This window comes from Physella acuta, unplaced genomic scaffold (genome assembly GCF_028476545.2).
Source record: "Physella acuta isolate Inbredline_101_S28 unplaced genomic scaffold, ASM2847654v3 ptg000897l, whole genome shotgun sequence".
NCBI classification, from domain to species: Eukaryota; Metazoa; Mollusca; class Gastropoda; family Physidae; genus Physella; species Physella acuta.
Window position 1 is genome coordinate 550,124 of NW_026732414.1, and position 25,872 is coordinate 575,995.

General features: G+C 36.9%; 1 protein-coding gene across 3 annotated transcripts in view; it reads right to left on the reverse strand.

The window, feature by feature from the left end:
- The window catches only part of LOC131952977 (huntingtin-interacting protein 1), a 53,897-nt gene that overhangs the window by 10,921 nt on the left and 17,104 nt on the right, over positions 1-25,872 (reverse strand). For 2 of the 3 annotated variants that reach the window (XM_059315942.1, XM_059315940.1), the window contains exons 8-25: positions 25,473-25,613; positions 21,132-21,189; positions 20,658-20,733; positions 20,395-20,529; positions 20,171-20,214; positions 19,360-19,525; positions 19,166-19,244; positions 18,957-19,045; positions 18,265-18,333; positions 16,735-16,872; positions 8,823-9,042; positions 7,913-8,098; positions 6,529-6,618; positions 4,159-4,245; positions 3,794-3,967; positions 3,388-3,566; positions 1,114-1,203; positions 941-1,003 (exon numbers count right to left, since the gene is read on the reverse strand). In XM_059315942.1, the coding sequence (XP_059171925.1) occupies positions 941-1,003; positions 1,114-1,203; positions 3,388-3,566; positions 3,794-3,967; positions 4,159-4,245; positions 6,529-6,618; positions 7,913-8,098; positions 8,823-9,042; positions 16,735-16,872; positions 18,265-18,333; positions 18,957-19,045; positions 19,166-19,244; positions 19,360-19,525; positions 20,171-20,214; positions 20,395-20,529; positions 20,658-20,733; positions 21,132-21,189; positions 25,473-25,613 (2,084 nt within the window). Of the gene's footprint in view, positions 1-940; positions 1,004-1,113; positions 1,204-3,387; positions 3,567-3,793; positions 3,968-4,158; positions 4,246-6,528; positions 6,619-7,912; positions 8,099-8,822; positions 9,043-16,487; positions 16,533-16,734; positions 16,873-18,264; positions 18,334-18,956; positions 19,046-19,165; positions 19,245-19,359; positions 19,526-20,170; positions 20,215-20,394; positions 20,530-20,657; positions 20,734-21,131; positions 21,190-25,472; positions 25,614-25,872 lie in introns of all 3 variants that reach the window. The other variant, XM_059315943.1, reaches the window with a different exon arrangement.

Consider the following 25,872-nt stretch of genomic DNA (forward strand, 5'->3'; position numbering starts at 1 on the left):
AAGGATAAAGAAAATGAATGCAAATCTATTTTCTAAAAGATATTTAAGATATTAAAAAATATGTTAAAAAATAAAATAAATGAAAGTTGTATTAAAAATTAATATTCTCTAAAATCAATATTGGTTAACACAATTTACAACATTCTTTGGCGTTATCTGGTAAAATAATTCCTGCTGTAGACTAGTAACAGTGACTAGGATAAAAATATTTCAGTTGACCAGTGGTTTGACTGAGCTAAATTAGTTCAACTTTTTTAGCAACTAAAAATGCTGGAAATTAAACTGGTCAGGCGAAATTTGAAATATTTCAATGAAAATGTGTACAGCTACAGAAGCTGGAATTAAAATGAGTCTACCAAGGCTAAAAAATATTGTATGTGAAATAGGATTAGCTTTACTACAATGCAATAATTAAAAGTGACATAAGATTATTCAAGCCATGTAATTCTTAATGTTACTCTTTCTAAATCCCAATAGACGGCATACTAAATTTATGAAGTCACATTATTCTATTTTTTAAAATGAAATGCCTCCATCCCTACCACTCATTCTCAACAATTTACCCTAAATATATTTAATTAAATTTTTATTAGCGAAGTATAAAATAAAACAGAACAATTTGCTTCTAAATAATGTGGCTATTGGGTGGCTTAGGAAGAAAGGAATGAGAGGTAAGGAAATACAAACTTACAGCAGTCTGTGGGGAACAAATATCTTTCAATTAGTAACATGGTAACAATTTTTTTAATAATTTTATTTTTCTTTCATGTCAAAGCAACATCAAACTCAAAAGAATATCTTTAAAATCATATGGTTTTCAATAATTTCTGTTTTTGTCTTCTGACTTTGGGTAAAGTAAGGTTTATGATGTTAGTTTCGATCAATTTGACCATCCATCATTATGAGCTGTTAGAATAGAAACAATGACTGTTCTACTCACCCTACCACAAGAAACTATTTCCTTTTGTAGATCTCTGGACTTTTCTACTAGAACCTTGATAGCCTGGAGACAAACAAAATATTTTACAGTGGATAAAAATTTTTTACACTCATCTCTGGTAGATGATATACTTGAATCACATCAGTCTATGAAAAGTGCTGGGTTTATGTTACCTTCATGAGTTCTGTACAAGACCCCAGAATATTCTCATTCACCTCCAGGTTGACACCTGTCTTGTCTTCCCTTGTTTTGTGGAGCATATCCTACAACATAGTTTTAAGTGTAGATCAAAACTAATTTTAACCAGTTAGTTGTGTGCTAGTGCTGTCATTAAACAACTGTAACCAGTTAGTTATGTGCTAGTGCTGTCATTAAACAACTGTAACCAGTTAAGTTAGTTGTGTGCTAGTGCTGTCATTAAACAACTGTAACCAGTTAGTTGTGTGCTAGTGCTGTCATTAGACAACTGTAACCAGTTAGTTGTGTGCTAGTGCTGTCATTAAACAACTGTAACCAGTTAGTTATGTGCTAGTGCTGTCATTAAACAACTGTAACCAGTTAGTTGTGTGCTAGTGCTGTCATTAAACAACTGTAACCTGTTAAGTTAGTTATGTGCTAGTGCTGTCATTAAACAACTGTAACCAGTTAGTTGTGTGCTAGTGCTGTCATTAAACAACTGTAACCAGTTAAGTTAGTTGTGTGCTAGTGCTGTCATTAAACAACTGTAACCTGTTAGTTGTGTGCTAGTGCTGTCATTAAACAACTGTAACCAGTTAGTTATGTGCTAGTGCTGTCATTAAACAACTGTAACCAGTTAGTTGTGTGCTAGTGTTGTCATTAAACAACTGTAACCAGTTACTTATGTGCTAGTTCTGTCATTAAACAACTGTAACCAGTTAGTTGTGTGCTAGTGTTGTCATTAAACAACTGTAACTTGTTAGTTGTGTGCTAGTGTTGTTATTAAACAACTGTAACCTGTTAGTTGTGTGCTAGTGCTGTCATTAAACAACTGTAACCAGTTAGTTGTGTGCTAGTGCTGTCATTAAACAACTGTAACCAGTTAGTTGTGTGCTAGTGCTGTCATTAAACAACTGTAACCTGTTAGTTATGTGCTAGTGCTGTCATTAAACAACTGTAACCAGTTAGTTGTGTGCTAGTGCTGTCATTAAACAACTGTAACCTGTTAAGTTAGTTATGTGCTAGTGCTGTCATTAAACAACTGTAACCAGTTAGTTGTGTGCTAGTGCTGTCATTAAACAACTGTAACCTGTTAGTTGTGTGCTAGTGCTGTCATTAAACAACTGTAACCTGTTAGTTGTGTGCTAGTGCTGTCATTAAACAACTGTAACCAGTTAGTTATGTGCTAGTGCTGTCATTAAACAACTGTAACCAGTTAGTTGTGTGCTAGTGTTGTCATTAAACAACTGTAACCAGTTACTTATGTGCTAGTGCTGTCATTAAACAACTGTAACCAGTTAGTTGTGTGCTAGTGTTGTCATTAAACAACTGTAACTTGTTAGTTGTGTGCTAGTGTTGTTATTAAACAACTGTAACCTGTTAGTTGTGTGCTAGTGCTGTCATTAAACAACTGTAACCAGTTAGTTGTGTGCTAGTGCTGTCATTAAACAACTGTAACCAGTTAGTTGTGTGCTAGTGCTGTCATTAAACAACTGTAACCTGTTAGTTATGTGCTAGTGCTGTCATTAAACAACTGTAACCAGTTAGTTGTGTGCTAGTGCTGTCATTAAACAACTGTAACCTGTTAAGTTAGTTATGTGCTAGTGCTGTCATTAAACAACTGTAACCAGTTAGTTGTGTGCTAGTGCTGTCATTAAACAACTGTAACTTGTTAGTTGTGTGCTAGTGCTGTCATTAAACAACTGTAACCAGTTAGTTGTGTGCTAGTGCTGTCATTAAACAACTGTAACCAGTTAGTTGTGTGCTAGTGCTGTCATTTAACAACTGTAACCTGTTAGTTGTGTGCTAGTGCTGTCATTAAACAACTGTAACCTGTTAGTTGTGTGCTAGTGCTGTCATTAAACAACTGTAACCAGTTAGTTGTGTGCTAGTGCTGTCATTTAACAACTGTAACCAGTTAAGTTAGTTGTGTGCTAGTGCTGTCATTAAACAACTGTAACCTGTTAGTTGTGTGCTAGTGCTGTCATTAAACAACTGTAACCTGTTAGTTGTGTGCTAGTGCTGTCATTAAACAACTGTAACCAGTTAAGTTAGTTGTGTGCTAGTGCTGTCATTAAACAACTGTAACCTGTTAGTTGTGTGCTAGTGCTGTCATTAAACAACTGTAACCAGTTAGTTGTGTGCTAGTGCTGTCATTTAACAACTGTAAACTGTTAAGTTAGTTATGTGCTAGTGCTGTCATTAAACAACTGTAACCAGTTAAGTTAGTTATGTGCTAGTGCTGTCATTAAACAAGTGTAACCAGTTACTTGAATCTTAGCAGCTGCTGCCTCAATAGCCGCAGTCATCCCTTGCATCTCATTCTCCAGCATATCTCCTATCTCTTCAGCCTTCACATCCTCCATCTTAGGCACAAGCTCCTCTGCCAGTTTGATCAGATGCTCCAGACTATCCCTGGCCACTTTGGCAGCACCTTCCACATGACCTTCTATTGAGTGCATACATAAAGGATGCTAAGTTTATTTACATGTAGGATGGTAAGTTTTATCCATCCTTTTTTTACCATGTCTATTCTATCCGTTTAAAAGAGAAATTATTTTTTTAACATTTTATAAAGTAAATAGCAATTTAGAATGGAATAAGATATAAAAGATGATGTATCACAGTTTAGAAAAGAAATGTTAAAACCAAATTTTACAAAGACTTTAATCTGACCTGAGTCCACAGCTTGCAGTAGTGCTATACCCAGTTGACCTGAGTGCCTGCAGGCATTGGACAGCTCCTCTCCTGGTTCTATCTGGGCAGCATGGGAGGTTGCAAACCCATGGACGACACAGTCAGACAGATGGTGAGCAAATTCTGTGATGGAACTTACTAGTGCATCCAGATCTGTACAACGAGATTTGTTTATAGCTGTACCAGAGCAGAGGAACAAGTTTACATCTACAAGGTTTGTGATTTCACTGTCTCTCTCCTATCACATGAAAACTGTAGGGGGGATGATTTGACCAAGGAGACATAAGTGATTACACTCCCATCACATGAAAACTGTGTGGGAGGGGGGGGGGGACAGATGTTACCTGCTGTGTCCAGCCTGTAGGCAGCTGCTGAAGATTCCAGGCAAGACAGACGAGACAAGACAGGAGCTGCTCTAGAGATGAGGTACTCTGTTGAGAGAAACATAACTACAGACTTGGCACATCAACCACAGACATGGCACATCAACCACAGGCATGGCACATCAACCACAGGCATGGCACATCAACCACAGGCATGGCACATCAACCACAGACTTGGCACATCAACCACAGACATGGCACATCAACCACAGACATGGCACATCAACCACAGACATGGCACATCAACCACAGACATGGCACATCAACTACAGACAAGGCACATCAACCACAGACATGGCACATCAACCACAGACATGGCACATCTACTACTGACACTGCACATCAACCACAGACATGGCACATCAACCACAGACATGGCACATCAACTACAGACAAGGCACATCAACCACAGACATGGCACATCTACTACTGACACTGCACATCAACCACAGACATGGCACATCAACCACAGGCATGGCACATCAACCACAGACATGGCACATCAACCACAGACATGGCACATCTACTACTGACACTGCACATCAACCACAGACATGGCACATCAACCACAGACATGGCACATCAACCAGACATGGCACATCAACCAGACATGGCACATCAATCACAGACATGGCACATCAACCACAGACATGGCACATCAACCACAGACATGGCACATCTACTACTGACACTGCACATCAACCACAGACATGGCACATCAACCACAGACATGGCACATCTACTACTGACACTGCACATCAACCACAGACATGGCACATCAACCACAGACATGGCACATCAACCAGACATGGCACATCAATCACAGACATGGCACATCAACTACAGACATGGCACATCAACCACAGACATGGCACATCTACTACTGACACTGCACATCAACCACAGACATGGCACATCAACCACAGACATGGCACATCTACTACTGACACTGCACATCAACCACAGACATGGCACATCAACCACAGACATGGCACATCTACTACTGACACTGCACATCAACCACAGACATGGCACATCAACCACAGACATGGCACATCAACCAGACATGGCACATCAATCACAGACATGGCACATCAACTACAGACATGGCACATCAACCACAGACATGGCACATCTACTACTGACACTGCACATCAACCACAGACATGGCACATCAACCACAGACATGGCACATCAACCAGACATGGCACATCAATCACAGACATGGCACATCAACCACAGACATGGCACATCAACCACAGACATGGCACATCAACCAGAGACATGGCACATCAACCACAGACTTGGCACATCAACCACAGACATGGCACATCAACCACAGACATGGCACATCAACCACAGACATGGCACATCAACCACAGACATGGCACATCTACTACTGACACTGCAAATCAACCACAGACATGGCACATCAACCACAGACATGGCACATCAACCACAGACATGGCACATCAACCACAGACATGGCACATCTACTACTGACACTGCACCAACCACAGACATGGCACATCAACCACAGACATGGCACATCAACCACAGACATGGCACATCAACCACAGACATGGCACATCAACCAGACATGGCACATCAATCACAGACATGGCACATCAACCACAGACATGGCACATCAACCACAGACATGGCACATCAACCACAGACATGGCACATCAACCACAGACATGGCACATCAACCAGACATGGCACATCAACCACTGACACGACACATCAACCACAGACATGGCATATCAACCACAGACATGGCACATCAACCACTGACACGACACATCAACCACAGACATGGCATATCAACCACAGACATGGCACATCAACCACAGACATGGCACATCAACCACAGACATGGCACATCAACCACAGACATGGCACATCAACCACAGACATGGCACATCAACCACAGACATGGCACATCAACCACAGACATGGCACATCAACCACAGACATGGCACATCAACCACAGACATGGCACATCAACTACATACATGGCACATCAACCACAGACATAGCACATCCACCACAGACATGGCACATCTTCTACAGACATGGCACATCAACCACAGACATGGCACATCAACCAGACATGTTATATCAACATAAAAGACCATATGGTCACAAATAAATGGTACACAATGGTTTTTATTTTAATCTGGGGCTGTGCCTGCAGAATATCAATAAGGTGTCTAAAAATTTTGTGGCAACAAGGAGACATACACCAATGTAAAGGGTTGGTCTAAATCTTAACTAGACCAGGTTAGGGGTAATTTATGCAGCTGAAATATTAATTTAAAAACCAACCTGCTGTACAAGTACTTGAGGCATGAGTTGGGTTATCTCCCTGCTCCAGGGCATCTTGGATCATCACACTTGCTTCTTGGACACTACGACCTGTGCAGGTAAGAAAATGTTATATGGTTAGGTTTGATGTATCTGTTTGGGGTATTGCTTGTAAACATGAGTAAGATCAGAGCAGCGTCCCATTTGTTTACATGTTTTATTTTGTATGAAATGTACACTGATACAATAGTAGCATAGGAACTAGTGGGTAGAGACATGTTTGGTAGTTATAAAATGGTACGATAAATTAGTAGCTGCGCCCATTCTAAGCCTGTCACATATGGTATTCATCTAAACAAAGAACCAAAAAAGTTCTATAGTCTTTGTTCCTAATTCACTAAAATTCAAATTGTTTACAAGTTTGTATATTTATTTGTTTGTTTGTCTGTTCCATTATATGAGAGCACCTCCACCATGAGTAAAACTGCAAAATGCATATCTATGTAGAGAATGTTCCCCAAATTTTATTCACAAGTTTATTTAAAGACAATAATGAATTTATTGACATTTTCATTTGTAGAAACGCAACTTTAATTATAAAGTTCAGGGCAAATACTTTATTTTCACAAAAATTTAAAACTTTCACAGTGACGTCACTTGAAATTAATATGAGTCTATCAAAATGAAGCAAAACTTATACTGATAAACTAGAATTAAGGCTAAACCAAAATTAATTAGTTAAAAAGAAAAACAGGAATAAAAACAAATTAGATGATAGTGTAATAGTCACCATGTAGGTGGTATAGGTTCAAAACACATCATGTCAATGTTAAATGTTTTAATTTTCCCTCAAAGAAAATGCAAAGAGGGAAATCACAACACACGCGATTGGTTCTAATTCATTATTATTAGTTTGACATTAGCCTTAATAATTTTTTTATTTATTATTCAAATGAGGTTCGAGCTCAGAAAACATAGAATAAAACTGATGTTTTTAAAAGACAAAAACATGTCAGCTGAGGTGTGACTACTTTTAAGATGTGAATGAAAAAGTTGCCGTTCAGACTTTCACCTGTTTCTATGACCTCAGCATATGAGCAGGTAGTGTGGTCAGACCAATGCTCAACCAATATTGGTTTTTAAAAGACAAAAACATGTCTGGGGTGTGACACCTTTTTAAATGTGGATTCAGGCTTTTATGTGGGAAGGGGGAGAGGAAGATAAAAATCATAAAACAAACGTGACATCATTTATCTGTGATGACCCCTGGTGCCCATACTTCACAAGAAAAAAGTAAATACCAGGCCACTGTCTAACTAGACAGACAGCTACTTGTCATTCACAGATAGAACACTGACAAAAACCCATAACCAGCAACCTGACCATTGCCCAACTGGCCACTCACTTATAATCTGTCTCCTCAGTCTGTCCATAGCTGCCTTAGAACTTTCCTCCAACTCTTTCTTCTGTGTCTCCAGCTGCTCACACCTACTGGTCAGTGTGGTTACCTGCTTGTCCAGCTCTGCTTGCAGCCTGTCTCTGTCTGCCTCTGTCTCTGCCAGTTTGCTCTGAGCTTCTGTTAATCTTTCACCTTTATTCAGAAATGAAAGATTTCTTTTTTTAACTATTTACTGTCCGGGCAAAAAAAATGGCTTTCATTTCCCATAAGGTGAAACAAAATGAATGACACAATGACACATTGTTCAACAATATGTTGAGAAAAATATTTTCAGCAACTTTAAAAATTTCAAACAAAAAGCATTAAACTAAAAATATTCTTAGCTTATTATACCTAATACCATAATAATTTACAAGTAATAATAATATCTAACCTAGAAAACCTTTTTTTTAAAAATCCGCACCTTAATTATATACTTGATATTAAAAATACTTTACAATGCTAGAGACAAGATTCAGCATAGGCAGTAAAGCTAGATTTATATTTGCATCACTATATTAGTTAAATTATAGTCTAATTAAACAACAGGCATTTACAGTCATTTTAAAATTTGTTAATTAAAAATTATATTGCCCAGAATTAAAACACTTTTTTTTAACTTAAATAAAAAACCATCTTAGAAAATTAATAGTTTGTGAATGAACAACAGCAAAAGCATGTTAAGATAATAATTTATATGTGCATCTTCTTAATCCCATTACCAGCTAGACTTCTGTTACTAGATCTACATTTGAATAAATGTACTATACATTATCTGGATGTTACTGGGCAGTAGCATGAAAAAACCTTTATTTAAGGGTTAAACAGTCTCCATTAGGGAGAAAGTTTGTGACAAGAACATTAAAGGAGCACCCACCAAGTCTAGCCTCAATATTGTCCTTCTCTGTCCTGACTTGCTCCAGCTGCATCTTGAGTGTGTCGTTGCTCTCTGTGAGTTCTTGCTCCTTCTCCTGGGCCTGTTCCTTGGTTTCCTGCAGCTCCTGACTCACTGTGTGCAGCTCACTGCTCCTGGCGTCAAGGTCTGACTCCAGCTGACTCTTGGCTTCTTCCAACACACGGATCCTGGCCTCCAGGTCCTAGTACATGCAAGGAATCATCTTCACATCACACACTACAAACTATTCAATCTATTAACTTCACATCACACACTACAAACTATTCAAGGAATCTATCATCTTTACATCACACTACAAACTATTCAATCTATTATCTTTACATCACACACTACAAACTATTCAATCTATCATCTTTACATCACACACTACAAACTATTCAATCTATCATCTTTACATCACACACTACAAACTATTCAATCTATCATCTTCACATCACACACTACAAACTATTCAATCTATCATCTTCACATCACACACTACAAACTATTCAATCTATCATCTTCACATCACACACTACAAACTATTCAATCTATCATCTTCACATCACACACTACAAACTATTCAATCTATCATCTTTACATCACACACTACAAACTATTCAATCTATCATCTTCACATCACACACTACAAACTATTCAATCTATTATCTTCACATCACACACTACAAACTATTCAATCTATTATCTTCACATCACACACTACAAACTATTCAATCTATTATCTTTACATCACACACTACAAACTATTCAATCTATCATCTTTACATCACACACTACAAACTATTCAATCTATCATCTTCACATCACACACTACAAACTATTCAATCTATCATCTTTACATCACACACTACAAACTATTCAATCTATCATCTTTACATCACACACTACAAACTATTCAATCTATCATCTTCACATCACACACTACAAACTATTCAATCTATCATCTTTACATCACACACTACAAACTATTCAATCTATCATCTTCACATCACACACTACAAACTATTCAATCTATCATCTTTACATCACACACTACAAACTATTCAATCTATCATCTTTACATCACACACTACAAACTATTCAATCTATCATCTTCACATCACACACTACAAACTATTCAATCTATCATCTTTACATCACACACTACAAACTATTCAATCTATCATCTTTACATCACACACTACAAACTATTCAATCTATCATCTTCACATCACACACTACAAACTATTCAATCTATCATCTTTACATCACACACTACAAACTATTCAATCTATCATCTTTACATCACACACTACAAACTATTCAATCTATCATCTTCACATCACACACTACAAACTATTCAATCTATCATCTTCACATCACACACTACAAACTATTCAATCTATCATCTTCACATCACACACTACAAACTATTCAATCTATCATCTTCACATCACACACTACAAACTATTTAAGGAATCTGTTATCTTTACATCACACACTACAAACTATTTAAATCAATCTATCATCTTTACATCACACACTACAAACTATTCAAGGAATCTATCATCTTTACATCACACACTACAAACTATTTAAATCAATCTATCATCTTTACATCACACACTACAAACTATTCAAGGAATCTATCATCTTTACATCACACACTACAAACTATTCAATCTATCATCTTTACATCACACTACAAACTATTCAATCTATTATCTTTACATCACACACTACAAACTATTTAAATCAATCTATCATCTTTACATCACACACTACAAACTATTCAATCTATCATATTTACATCACACACTACAAACTATTCAATCTATCATCTTTACATCACACACTACAAACTATTCAAGGAATCTATCATCTTTACATCACACACTACAAACTATTCAAGGAATCTATCATCTTTACATCACACACTACAAACTATTCAATCTATCATCTTTACATCACACACTACAAACTATTCAAGGAATCTATCATCTTTACATCACACTACAAACTATTTAAATCAATCTATCATCTTTACATCACACACTACAAACTATTCAAGGAATCTATCATCTTTACATCACACAATACAACCCATTCAAGGAATCTATTATCTTTACATCACACACTACAAACTATTCAATCTATCATCTTTACATCACACACTACAAACTATTCAATCTATCATCTTTACATCACACACTACAAACTATTCAAGGAATCTATCATCTTTACATCACACAATACAACCCATTCAAGGAATCTATTATCTTTACATCACACACTACAAACTATTCAATGAATCTATCATCTTTACATCACACACTACAAACTATTCAATGAATCTATCATCTTTACATCACACACTTCAAACTATTCAAGGAATCTATCATCTTTACATCACACAATACAAACCATTCAAGGAATCTATTATCTTTACATCACACACTACAAACTATTCAATGAATCTATTATCTGTCAAAATTTTAAAAACATTCATTCACAGCATATTTAAGTTATACTAGAATACCCGTCATCCGTTGGATAACTGTGGGTTTCGGGGGTCATCCATAAAAAAACATCACGTCTGTCACTCAGAGGCATAGCGAGCCTTCCCGGCGCCCGGGGACAAACTTTTCGATTTTAACCCCCCCCCCCCCCAAGATTTCGATTTTCAACCCCCCCCCCCCCACTCAAACTTTCGATTTGAACCCCCCTCAACCTTTCAATTTATTTTTCCAAACCATTTTGGCGCCCCAACATATGTCCCCCCCGCCCCCCCTCCACCTCCCCCCCGCCTCCCCCCCCCCCCCGCCTCCCCTCCCGCCCCCCCCCCCCTCCTCGCTACGCTACTGCAGTGTCACTTATCGTCACAAAAACAGACCCCACATTCAAAAATATGTTTCTTATCTTTTAAAAACACCGAAAACACCGATTTCGGACTATCCCTTCATATACTGACGTCACATGTGACCTACTCAACTCTACTTCACCTGCCCAGTGTCCCGCCAAGTCTCAGACAACATGTTTTTATCGTTTAAAAAACGATTCCAGCCGAGCATGTCTCTGACCACACTATCCTTTCATATGCTTAGGACAAAGAAACAGATGAACTAGGTATTCTAAATGAAATTTTCATAATGAAATTAAATAAAATTTAACACTTCCACCTGATAGGGATTGCTTTCATCAGAACAGAAACACCAAATTTATTGATGTATGTCCATTTTTAAAAAAGTTATGAATTTTTTAAAACTCGAAAAATGTGTTCGCTTTTCGAGCAGTAAAGGGTCTATTTGAGACCCCTACTAACTTCTAAAATTACTAAGTTAGAACTCTCAAATTTCTTGCACACACAGCCAGTAATACAAATAGCAAACCCAATTTTTTTCAAGGTTGTCAGACAGATATAAATGGAAAATTTATTCACTTAAAAATGAGCCAAAGCACAATTTTACCAAAGTACGAAAAGGGAGACAAAAAGTCAATTTACAGTCATTTTTAAAAAATCATATAAAATCAACTAATTAAGCCACATTGATAATATAAATGTTCTAAGAAAGGAAATTCAAAGCATGTTAATATGAAATAAGCAGGTAAAGAATTAATAAAGAAAGTAATTAGCGAGACCAGATTCTGCAAGGTCAGTTTATAAAAAATAGAAATTTCACCCTTTTTCAAAAAATGATTAAAAAATATTAAAGTAAGGTATCTTAATAAATTTTACACCATCTTAAAGCACATGATGTTCTTAATATATAATAAACACAGAAACATAAAATAATCATTCTGCAAAACAATATAAAGCATCCTTCCTTAACGCCCAAAATCAAGAATTTTCATTACCTAACATCTTGCAAAAAGTCTCCTTACTTTTAAGAAAGTAATATAAATTGTGTAGGAAACATGTTAGCATTACTTTGTTATAAAAAATTAAATAACTATACTATTACTTTACTTATATACTTACTAAGAAGAAATTTCATGCCTTTTAAACACTGATGAAGTAAGATAACTAATTAAACTAAAATTCTTTATAAATGATCCTAACTGTTAGCTTTGTGATGTTCATCTAGTTTTGTTACTCTGCTCCCTAATCATGACATGCTTAGCCTAAATTTACTTGTTATCAGTAAATTTATTTCTTCTAGTTAGTTATTGATCAATGTCAACTTCTGGAAATGTCTAGGTCCTAACTTATACAATTATCAGAAATCTTAGAGCAGGTTCAAAAAGACAGGTCAATATCCTGATTGGGAAAGTTCTCTATGAGGTTGGGTAGCATTGTAATTAATAGTCAATATCTTGGTTGAGTTAGTCTTCTTCTTCAAGGTTTGGAGTAGCATTGTAATAAATTATTGTGAACTGGCAGCACACATCAAATTATGGAAACTAGTAAGGGATCTTTCCATTGGTCCAGAGTATAGAAAATGTCTGTGAATAAAAACAATTAATTAGCAATTCCAATATACAGACTTATATAGTAGGTCTGTATATCTTTATACCTACTTAGATATCAATCATGTAACATTACATCATTATAACTAATAAGCAAAGTGAAGAAAATACTAACATCTGACATATGGTTTCCTTCAAAAGTATTCAGTAGTCCTGTTGGTGCTTACACAAACAATACACATTTTTGACAGGCCTTTCAGTTTCCCCTTTCTTTTGCTAATATCTTGCTCTGTAAATAGAATAATATTAAAAGTAAGGCTGCTCAATGCTTTTTTTTAGATATTAAATGCAAACACTTTAGATAGTTCTACTACTAAATATTAACATGAAAGCAATAGTGAATCTAACTAATCTAAGTAGATCTAGAAACAATTTTGGGTTAAACTATTATGGAAGGGGGGCTACATTTTATTTTAATGTCGTCAGTTCAATAAACCTAGAGATAAGAAACATTAACGATCGTAGTATTCTAAAATTTAATGTAATTACTGCAATTATATAGAATAGTTAACTATTAAACTAGGAAAAACAAAATAAACAATGCTCCAATAAATTGAAAGTATGCTGTTAACCCTGCGTAATATAATAGTTGAATCCAACATTACGAGAAGGCAAAAAAAAAAAATGGCCGACAAGCGGCTTGAAATATCGACAATATATTGATAGTTTAATCGGTCGATGTTAGTAATTAATAAAATTCACGAATACAAATTAAATTCTATCACTCTTTTAAACATCTTTTTGATTTAATTGTGCATTCCTTTTTTATTTTGGTAATCGTAAATTAAATACAAAGAACTTTTAAAAAGGTCTAGATAATTTTTTGGTAAATGTTTTTTTAAGCGTGTAGCAATTACCGATAAGTGGACACTAAAATGCAAATGGTTTAAAGCAGCAGTTTATTATAAATAAAATGAATATAGCTAATAATTTATAAAGCACTTAACTTACCTAGACATTGTTTAAAATCCATGGTAATCCGCGAATAAACACAAAATCCTGCTTTGAACTTGAGCGGGGTGTTCCGTGACATTACGCAAAACTAGATTTAAGCCGGCAAAAGTTAGCGCGGGTCATCACGATACGTATGCGTTCGTTTTTATTTCTGCGATCCGATACCATACATAAAGTGTTAATTAAATTATAACATTTTTATAGTAAATTGGACGCCCGATCTGAATATATAATTTTGCCGGCTGTAAAATATTTTTTTCGTGTAAAAAAATAATTTGAAACTTTTAAATCTATTATTTTTAGCATTAAATTATATTTTACAGCGGGCAAAGTCATATCATCTTAAAGGGCGTCCATTCTACTTTCTATATTAGTTTTCAGTGTAATCGTATGTATTATGGTATCGGATCTCCGAGCGTTGGCGCAACCCGACCAAATTTTTTTGCGCGCAGTGCGTTTTTTTCGGCTCATTTAGAATACCTAGATGAACTCTACTTCACCTGCCCTGTATCCTGCCAAGTTCAGATAGGCAACTTTATCATTCACATCTAAAAAAAAAAAATTGAAAAAAAATATCATTGACATATTGGTCTAGAACCTGTGCCACCCACATGAGAGCGGGCTACGCTACCAACTTAGCTATTTACTCGTGACGTCACAAATGAATTTTTATACTATACTTTTGAGTCTGCGCGCATAGATCTAGATCTAACCCTAGTAGTAGATCTAGTAACTTTCAAATTAAATTTAATCTTAAATTAGCCAAACAAAGATTTATATAAAATAATTAAGGCCTGAAATAGATTCTAGATGTATTAAGGCCTGAAATAGATTCTAGATGTAGAATTTACATTAAGTCTAGATCTAGAATTTACAAGGAGTCTAGTAGTGACCTAGATCTAGGCTAGATCTAGAATAGGCTAGATTCATAACTTTCATTCGACAGCTGATCTTTAGATCTAGAGAAATTTATCGTAAAACTAAATGAAAAAGACAGTTGAAAATTGATATAAGTGTTGGAACGTAATAAATACAGCAAACGGACGTATTGTTTAAGTTATAGCCGGCAGAAAATTAGCTTTGTAACGCGTTAAACTTTTGAATGGGTCACAAAGTTTATGATGGAGTCCGCCATTTTTATTGTACCAAAAAAGTAAACACATCAAGGGACGTCACTATCCCCACAAAAATTATTCAAAGTATTAACATTTTTAAAAAAATACGGTTAATTTAACTATGAATAAATCAATAAATTAATTAACGTCTTTAAATAAATGTGTGATTAACAGTCTGTCTTAAAACAAAAATTGTTCTCTACCTACATACTATTTTACAGCTTTCCACGATGAGTGCAACCATGCGAGATAGTCAATCAGGCAAACAAACAAACAAACAAAAAAAGAAATAAATATTCAAACATGTAAACAAACTTGACTTTTAGTAGTATATATAGATTCCACTGTACTAAGAGACGGATATTTGGACAGACTGGTGGAGTATCCTGCATTGGGTCAAGACATCTCTTTTTGCTACACAGTAGCATCAGCTTGATGGATGCCACAAACTAGATTCACTTTTAACCTAACAACTGAATGACCTACCTGTATGAAAAAGCTCACATGACAATTTACTGACCTACCTGACTGACAAAGCTCACCTGACAACTGAATGACCTACCTGTATGAAAAAGCTCACATGAAGAATTGACTGACCTAAAATCTGACATAGCTCACTTGACAATTGACTGACCCACCTGACTGACAAAGCTCACCTGACAATTGACTGACCTACCTGACTGACAAAGCTCACTTGACAATTGACTGACCTACCTGACTGACAAAGCTCACTTGACAATTGACTGACCTACCTGTCTGACATAGCTCACTTGACAATTGACTGACCTACCTGACTGACAAAGCTCACCTGACAATTGACTGACCTACCTGACTGACAAAGCTCACCTGACAATTGACTGACCTAAAATCTGACATAGCTCACTTGACAATTGACTGACCTACCTGACTGACTAAGCTCACTTGACAATTGACTAACCTACCTGACTGACAAAGCTCACCTGACAATTGACTGACCTACCTGACTGACATAGCTCACTTGACAATTTACTAACCTACCTGACTGACAAAGCTCACCTGACAATTGACTGACCTACCTGACTGACAAAGCTCACCTGACAATTGACTGACCTACCTGACTGACAAAGCTCACCTGACACTGCTGCCAGCCATCATAAAATCCTTCGAGACTTGAAGCCTGATAGAAATCAATCAGCTGATCACTTACTCAAGTCAAAGGTCACATGCTACATGCCAAAAACATGTGAGTTACATGCCAGATGGGTCGTCATGCTCCACAAGGGTTGTCACACTACACTCAAACATGTACCTGGCCTGCCCTTCATCAGTGCAACTAGTTTCATGTGTGCACCTGTGTGCTCTACAAGAGTGTCCCTAACCTCTTTTTGTTTCTCCAGCTTGGAGTTGAAGCTGCTAACTTCTGCTAGCTGTTGTGAGATGTCATTGGCTGATTTCTGCAGGTTGTCCTGGACCATTTTTTTCTCATCAACCATCCGGTTCAACTCCAGCTGGTTCTCCTGCACACACGAGGAGTGGGGGTGTCAAACACAGGGGGGGGTCACACACAGGGGGGTCACACAGAGTTGAGAGAGAGAGGGGTCACAAAGGTGAGAGGGGGGTCACTCAAAGGTGAGAGAAAGAAGGGTCACAAACAAGTCAAAGACATGCACAAAATACCAGGGAAGAAAAAGAAAAAAAAAAGAAGTAAAAAAAAAATGAACCAAGTGGTTATTAGTGAAGTTGAAAAGATGTGAAAGTCTACAAGAGCCAATCTATAGTTTATAGTATATGAAACTATTTCAAAGAGCAAACATGCCAATGATATCAATGTTGACATCAAATGTCACAGCTTCAGACATTAATATCTGTCAATGGACATGGTTTTGCCTACACATAACAAAACTGTTTCAGTCATAATCTTTATGACTTTATGTATCATAAAAATTAACTTAACCCATAGACAAAAACCTAATGATTGTGTTCTAAAATTACTATAAACATAGTAAAACGTGGTGCTATATTTTTTTAATAAAAAAAATAATTAAAATGTATGATGAAGTTACAAAAATTGTAATGCTTTTTTTTTACAAATAATAATCTGATAAGTTCCGCATAATTATATTTGATAGCATTTATAATTGTTTCCACAAATCCTTAAAACACTTTAACAAAGTAACATGAAATAGCTAACCCTAACTACGTACAGGTTAAATTTGAACAGCATCAATGTTGGGGTGTACTATGGTAGATGCATGCAAACAAAAAGCACTGTAGCCTACAATGGAGCTGAGATAACTGGACTAGGAAACCAAAATTAACACAAATAAACACCTCAATTAAATTGATCATAATTTTTAAAGATTAAAAGCCTGGGTAGCTGGCCCTTTTAATATTAACTTTTTAATTCTTTCCCTAGATTTTAACAGAGGCAGAATCTGCAACTGTTTCAACAGAAGTGTAAATAGGAGTGTAAAATTATGGAGAAAGTTGTACAGACTGACAGGCCTGATGCAGAGGCGTAGCGATGGGGGGGGGGGGGGGGGGGGCAATGTGTCCTCAGGCGCTGACCTTAGGGGGTGCAAATCAAAAGTCTGAGGGGGGGGGGGGGGGATGCAAATCGAAAAGTTGAGGGGGGGAGGGGTTGCAGATCAAAAGTTTGAGGGGGGTGCCAAATAGAAAGTTTGTCCCCGGGCGCCGAGAAGGGTCGCTACGCCTCTGCCCTGATGTTAAATCAACAAGCTGAGAGATATAACTTAATGACAATACCAATGACAAGTTTTTTTTTTATTTCTATGAGGCAATAGCTAACAATTAGGTTCAAAATAGCATGTTTAGTCTAAAGGCCAAATTAACTTAATTCAAAACCTAGACATTTTGGCTATAACAGATTTAAAGATATCAAAACTTACCTTTAGAATTTGATCTTTCTCTTCAGCTGTTTTCTTTTCAGCAGCCAATTGCTTGGTTAGGCTATCATGCTAAAATCAAGCAGTAAAAGAATTTTCAACTAAACATAGAAGATACCCTTTAACAAAGTAACTGACCATCTAAATTAATTTTTCAGTGTCTGCAAAACAGGGTGCGTGTGTGGTTTGTGATGTACGACAGTGAGGAGATGGTGGGGTGGAATCTGCTTAAAAATGTGACACACTAAAACAAAATTCTCCCAAGCATTAAAATTTTATGGTTTTTCTAAGACTTTTTAGGTGCAAGTTAGACATTTCAAGCCCAGTGTAGAGGGAAAAATGTATTAACAAAAACCTAAAAAATTAAAAATGTGTCAGTGAACATTTTTTTCTCAGTTATTGGTGGGAAAGCTTTTATTTTATTTTGAGATGTCAGTAGAACAAATGTTCTTTTTTATTTTGAGAAGATGTCAGTAGAACAAATGTTTTTTTTATTTTGAGAAGATGTCAGTAGAACAAATGTTTTTATTATTTTGAGAAGATGTCAGTAGAACAAATATTTTTTCTATGCAAATTTTAATGGAACCAAAAAAAAAAAAAATGACTTAAAAAAAAAAGCATCCAGCAGAAGTGTTACTTCACGGAGGCAAAACTTGAAGAAAACAAAAATGTTTATCAGCATCAATTAAGCTTACATTTCGTAACAATGAAACATGCTCCTCTCTAAGCTTGCTGTAGATTTCTTTCATTTTCTGGAACTTTTCTTGATTTGCTTTAGCATGCTCTGAGTAAAAAAAAAAATTAACGTAAATTAATTTGTTATAGCTAGCTTAAAGAATGACACGATCACAAATCACTGACCACCAAAAAAACTGATGTAAACTTAGGATTGTAGAATTCTTACTTTCTGCTTCAGGCAACTTGGATGCAGCCAGGGCATCAGCTTTTAGCTGTTCAATGTCTTTCTTAAGGCCCTCGTTTTCCTGTGTGGTGGGAGAAAACAATGGATGACAACTGAGACAAGTACAACAATAGAGTACCTTCTACCTGGGAGGGAATTGTCTCAGTGCAGAGCAAGCAAATAAAAGTAAGACTAACCTTGAGTGACTTGTTGGCTGAGAGCCTGAGCTCAGAGAGAATCTTCTCCAGCTTGCTGATCTCATCATTGAGCCCTGAGATGATCCTCTGGTCCTCCACCCTTAGACGGTTCAACTCATCTCTCAGCTGCTGGATCTCTCGCCTCAGTCGTTCTATCAGGAAGTCCCTGTTTACACACAATTTTTATTCTATCAGGAAGTCCCTGTTTACACACAATTTTTATTCTATCAGGAAGTCCCTGTTTACACACACAATTTTTATTCTATCAGGAAGTCCCTGTTTACACACACAATTTTTATTCTATCAGGAAGTCCCTGTTTACACACACAATTTTTATTCTATCAGGAAGTCCCTGTTTACACACACAATTTTTATTCTATCAGGAAGTCCCTGTTTACACACACAATTTTTATTCTATCAGGAAGTCCCTGTTTACACACACAATTTTTATTCTATCAGGAAGTCCCTGTTTACACACACAATTTTTATTCTATCAGGAAGTCCCTGTTTACACACACAGGTTTATTCTATCAGCAAGTCCCTGTTTACACACACAATTTGTATTCTATCAGGAAATCTCTGTTTACACACAGTTTTTAGTCTATCATTACTAATTTCACACTACAACAGCAGAGATGACACTGACCCATTATCTACATCCACCCATTGATTACATCCACCCATTGATTACATCCACCCATTGTTTACATCCAGCCTTGATTACATCCACCCATCAAATTCCATCCATCCTTTGATAACCCCTAGCCATTTCCTCCAGCACTTTGATTCCACCCGCCCTTTGATTACTTACCGCTCATCAGGTTCTGGAGGTCGACTAGCCACTTCAGGGACCTGCTGAAAGAGGACAACAAACAAAAAATAAACAAAGGTAAATCCAATTAAATTTTCCCCCTCAACAACTACATTCAATTTATGAATGGTTTTAAGTTTTAGCGAGCAGGATTTGTAATAGTTTTTGTACAACATGAATTGAAGGAAAGTATTGCCAGTTTGTTTTAAGCAATGTGAACTGACCTCAGGTATTGACATGTCAATCAAGTTATCAACAGAATCTGTGTCAGCATCTGGCTCAGGCTCCACCTCTTTCACCACGGCTGCAGGTTTGATGTGTTTTGTAAAGTCTGATGCTATCAGAAAGTTTGGGGGGTTCTGGAACAAATTAGGTGTTTGGCCCAGTTAGGTGGACACAAGTCTTGTCAGCCTAATCATTCTACAAGTACTCAGTGCCTAATGCCATTTCTAAAGACTAAGTTATCAGACTTCTTTTGTGCCCCTACCTCAGGTAGAGCTGGTACTTGGACTAGATGTTTAAAATATTGGAGGTTACTGCACTTGAAGTAGAACTCTTTCAACCTAGAAATCAATTAACAACATTTTCTTCAATTAGAAACAAGTTAGTGTCACACATATAATGGTCCATAGGGCAGGTGAACCAGAGTTTGTACGTTTCATGTTTGAATGGATAGTGTGGTCAGCACTATGCCCAGTCACCTTTTCTTTCACTTACATGAGTCAGGTACCTATCAGAGCTTGGTGGACTGTGACATTGTACAGACGATCTGGAGATCTGAACTTAAGACTTTTGGGTTAGCAATCAAACACTCTATCATTCAACCACACCATCCCATTTCACTATACACTGATTTAATCAATGGTTATTTATAGATACACTTGATTTTTTTGATTAACTTAAGATCTGAATTTAAAAATTTGATTCCATATATTGAAGTACATTTAAGAAATGCCCTTACTTTTTATAACACTGTAGAAACCTATCCCTGTGCCCAGACAGAGTGTCAGGTGGCAGGCCTGAAGAAAAAAACAATGGTTCCATCAAAACAGATTTTACTGCTCTTTTAACACTCAACAAAGCATTTTAGTACATTTTAGTCATTGCCTGAAATACTGTTTGAACCGGTTCAATGTAACTTAAACCAAACCTAAATGAGTGACACACTGTTGTTTTATGTACGCTTAGACCAAACAGAATACAATAAAGAATGTTTTACTACGTACACATAGACCAAACAGAATACATTAAAGCAATATTTTACTATGTAGACATGGACCAAAACTAGTTGAATAAAGCACGGTTTACTGATCTAGGGAAGGTTTGGATATATTAAAAACCATTTGGGGTAGGATAATTTAGCCATCCTAGATACCACTTTATATAAATAAAAAATGGAAAAGAAATTCTCATGCAAAACTAGAGGCAGGAGAGAGAACACTACCCATGCTAAAACAAAACAAAAAATCTAGCCTACAACAGAAATATAAATGAATTGATTAACCTCTTTTTATAATTTTTTAAAAATCTTTAAAAATAACAGAAATTGTAATATTCAATACCTGCTCTTTTTGGTAAATTTCATAAAATGTGTTTTTAAAACTAACCAAAACAAATGTTAAAACTAGTAGATTATTAGGGATTTTAACATTAAAATATTATCACTAATTGTGTTATACATTAAACAGCATATCATGGGTTGTTACTAATTAGTTAACCTATGTAAAATTGTGATTGTAAATAGAAATGTCTTGGGGCTGATAAAATAAAGAGTTTAGTATGTTAGACCAGCACCAAAAGCAGGGGTTTTCTCCAGTTACTTACTAGTAGGGGGCACTGAAATGTACAGAGTGCCAGTTAGTGCAACTGCTTTTACATGTCATGTTTGAATATTATAGGACACAGCACAAAACTCTCTGCTCATGTCTATACAGGGAACAGCTTATGTCAAATCAGTGTACTTTGGTCTAAGTGCACTATGTCAAAGTGTACTTAGGTCTAAGTGCACCATGTCAAAGTGTACTTTGGTCTAAGTGCACCATGTCAAAGTGTACTTTGGTCTAAGTGCACCATGTCAAAGTGTACTTGGGACTAAGTGCACCATGTCAAAGTGTACTTTGGTCTAAGTGCACCATGTCAAAGTGTACTTGGGACTAAGTGCACCATGTTAAAGTGAACTTGGGTCTAAGTGCACCATGTCAAAGTGTACTTTGGTCTAAGTGCACCATGTCAAAGTGAACTTGGGACTAAGTGCACCATGTCAAAGTGAACTTGGGTCTAAGTGCACCATGTCAAAGTGTACTTAGGTCTAAGTGCACCATGTCACAGTGTATTTGGGTCTAAGTGCACCATGTCAAAGTGTACTTGGAACTAAGTGCACTATGTCAAAGTGCACTTGGGTCTAAGTGCATTTTTTTGTCAAAGTGTACTTTGGTAATACAGCAGATGATTATACTTGAAGTATGACAAGACCTACCACCAATAGAGTTGATAATGTATAATCTTATGTTAGTGCCAGTTATCAAAGAAAAAGGGATGCACACCAAGACCATATATCTTCTTTTATTTCATCATTCTTACAAATGTTGGACATTAGAGTTGTTTAAACTTGACACTGTAGTGATGGGAAAACTTGTTTCTAACAGGTTTTTATCTTAAATGTAAAGGGGGGAGTCGTGCGTGGACTATTTTAAAATAAAAAATTATCTGTTTATATACACAAAGAAAGATTTTTTAAACTTCCTTTTGATTTGAGATGTGGTGTGAGGAGGGATGTATAAAATCAGTACAAGTGTGCTTCAGTCTGCTATTTCTATCATATTATGATAACAGTGCTTTATCACTATAAGCTTATCAATCCAAAAAGTGTAGAAAGCAGAAACTACTTTAATTGTCAAGCTGTGGTTTTAAACATCTTTGTATAGTTTTTGTTGCAAGTATTTAAAGATATAAACTAAAAAACATCTAAAATATTAATTCTTTTTATGTGCAACACTTTTGAAACAAGTTTGGTTGCTAAAACAGCATTCCTCTCATGACATGCATCAATCACCCACTCCATCTTACAGATAAACATGGGGAAACTACAAACTGTAACTCACTAGAGTGGAGGTCAATCACCCACTCCATCTTACAGATGACAAACATGGGGAAACTACAAACTGTAACTCACTAGAGTGGAGGTCAATCACCCACTCCATCTTACAGATGACAAACATGGGGAAACTACAAACTGTAACTCACTAGAGTGGAGGTCAATCACCCACTCCATCTTACAGATGACAAACATGGGGAAACTACAAACTGTAACTTACTAGAGTGGAGGTCAATCACCCACTCCATCTTACAGATGACAAACATGGGGAAACTACAAACTGTAACTCACTAGAGTGGAGGTCAATCACCCACTCCATCTTACAGATGACAAACATGGGGAAACTACAAACTGTAACTCACTAGAGTGGAGGTCAATCACCCACTCCATCTTACAGATGACAAACATGGGGAAACTACAAACTGTAACTCACTAGAGTGGAGGTCAATCACCCACTCCATCTTACAGATGACAAACATGGGGAAACTACAAACTGTAACTCACTAGAGTGGAGGTCAATCACCCACTCCATCTTACAGATGACAAACATGGGGAAACTACAAACTGTAACTCACTAGAGTGGAGGTCAATCACCCACTCCATCTTACAGATGACAAACATGGGGAAACTACAAACTGTAACTCACTAGAGTGGAGGTCAATCACCCACTCCATCTTACAGATGACAAACATGGGGAAACTACAAACTGTAACTCACTAGAGTGGAGGTCAATCACCCACTCCATCTTACAGATGACAAACATGGGGAAACTACAAACTGTAACTCACTAGAGTGGAGGTCAATCACCCACTCCATCTTACAGATGACAAACATGGCGAAACTACAAACTGTAACTCACTAGAGTGGAGGTCAATCACCCACTCCATCTTACAGATGACAAACATGGGGAAACTACAAACTGTAACTCACTAGAGTGGAGGTCAATCACCCACTCCATCTTACAGATGACAAACATGGGGAAACTACAAACTGTAACTTACTAGAGTGGAGGTCAATCACCCACTCCATCTTACAGATGACAAACATGGGGAAACTACAAACTGTAACTCACTAGAGTGGAGGTCAATCACCCACTCCATCTTACAGATGACAAACATGGGGAAACTACAAACTGTAACTCACTAGAGTGGAGGTCAATCACCCAATCCATCTTACAGATGACAAACATGGGGAAACTACAAACTGTAACTTACTAGAGTGGAGGTCAATCACCCACTCCATCTTACAGATGACAAACATGGGGAAACTACAAACTGTAACTTACTAGAGTGGAGGTCAATCACCCACTCCATCTTACAGATGACAAACATGGGGAAACTACAAACTGTAACTCACTAGAGTGGAGGTCAATCACCCACTCCATCTTACAGATGACAAACATGGCGAAACTACAAACTGTAACTCACTAGAGTGGAGGTCAATCACCCACTCCATCTTACAGATGACAAACATGGGGAAACTACAAACTGTAACTTACTAGAGTGGAGGTCAATCACCCACTCCATCTTACAGATGACAAACATGGGGAAACTACAAACTGTAACTCACTAGAGTGGAGGTCAATCACCCACTCCATCTTACAGATGACAAACATGGGGAAACTACAAACTGTAACTCACTAGAGTGGAGGTCAATCACCCAATCCATCTTACAGATGACAAACATGGGGAAACTACAAACTGTAACTTACTAGAGTGGAGGTCAATCACCCACTCCATCTTACAGATGACAAACATGGGGAAACTACAAACTGTAACTTACTAGAGTGGAGGTCAATCACCCACTCCATCTTACAGATGACAAACATGGGGAAACTACAAACTGTAACTCACTAGAGTGGAGGTCAATCACCCACTCCATCTTACAGATGACAAACATGGGGAAACTACAAACTGTAACTCACTAGAGTGGAGGTCAATCACCCACTCCATCTTACAGATGACAAACATGGGGAAACTACAAACTGTAACTCACTAGAGTGGAGGTCAATCACCCACTCCATCTTACAGATGACAAACATGGGGAAACTACAAACTGTAACTCACTAGAGTGGAGGTCAATCACCCACTCCATCTTACAGATGACAAACATGGGGAAACTACAAACTGTAACTCACTAGAGTGGAGGTCAATCACCCACTCCATCTTACAGATGACAAACATGGGGAAACTACAAACTGTAACTTACTAGAGTGGAGGTGAAATAGAGATTTGACCAGGTAGTCGTAGAGTTGACAGGAGTCCAGGATACACAGGATGAGAGGAGCCAGCCTGCACTGTCCTGATGAGGTCATGGAGTTGGCGCGAGACATGTCTAGTGACCCAAAAACTGCAGGGAAAACAAAAGTTTGACAACATGTACATACTTACTATGTACCAAATATAATGTGGCACAACATAAATTAACCTTTGTACCAAATACAATATGGCACAACATAAATTAACGTATGTACCAAACACAATATGGCACAACATAAATTAACCTTGAAAAAAGTTTGAAGTAGTGACAAAACAGTTAGTGACAAAACAGTTACATGTCTACATTAAACAATGTAACTGGAAAAATGAGGACCCAACCAGAAATAGTC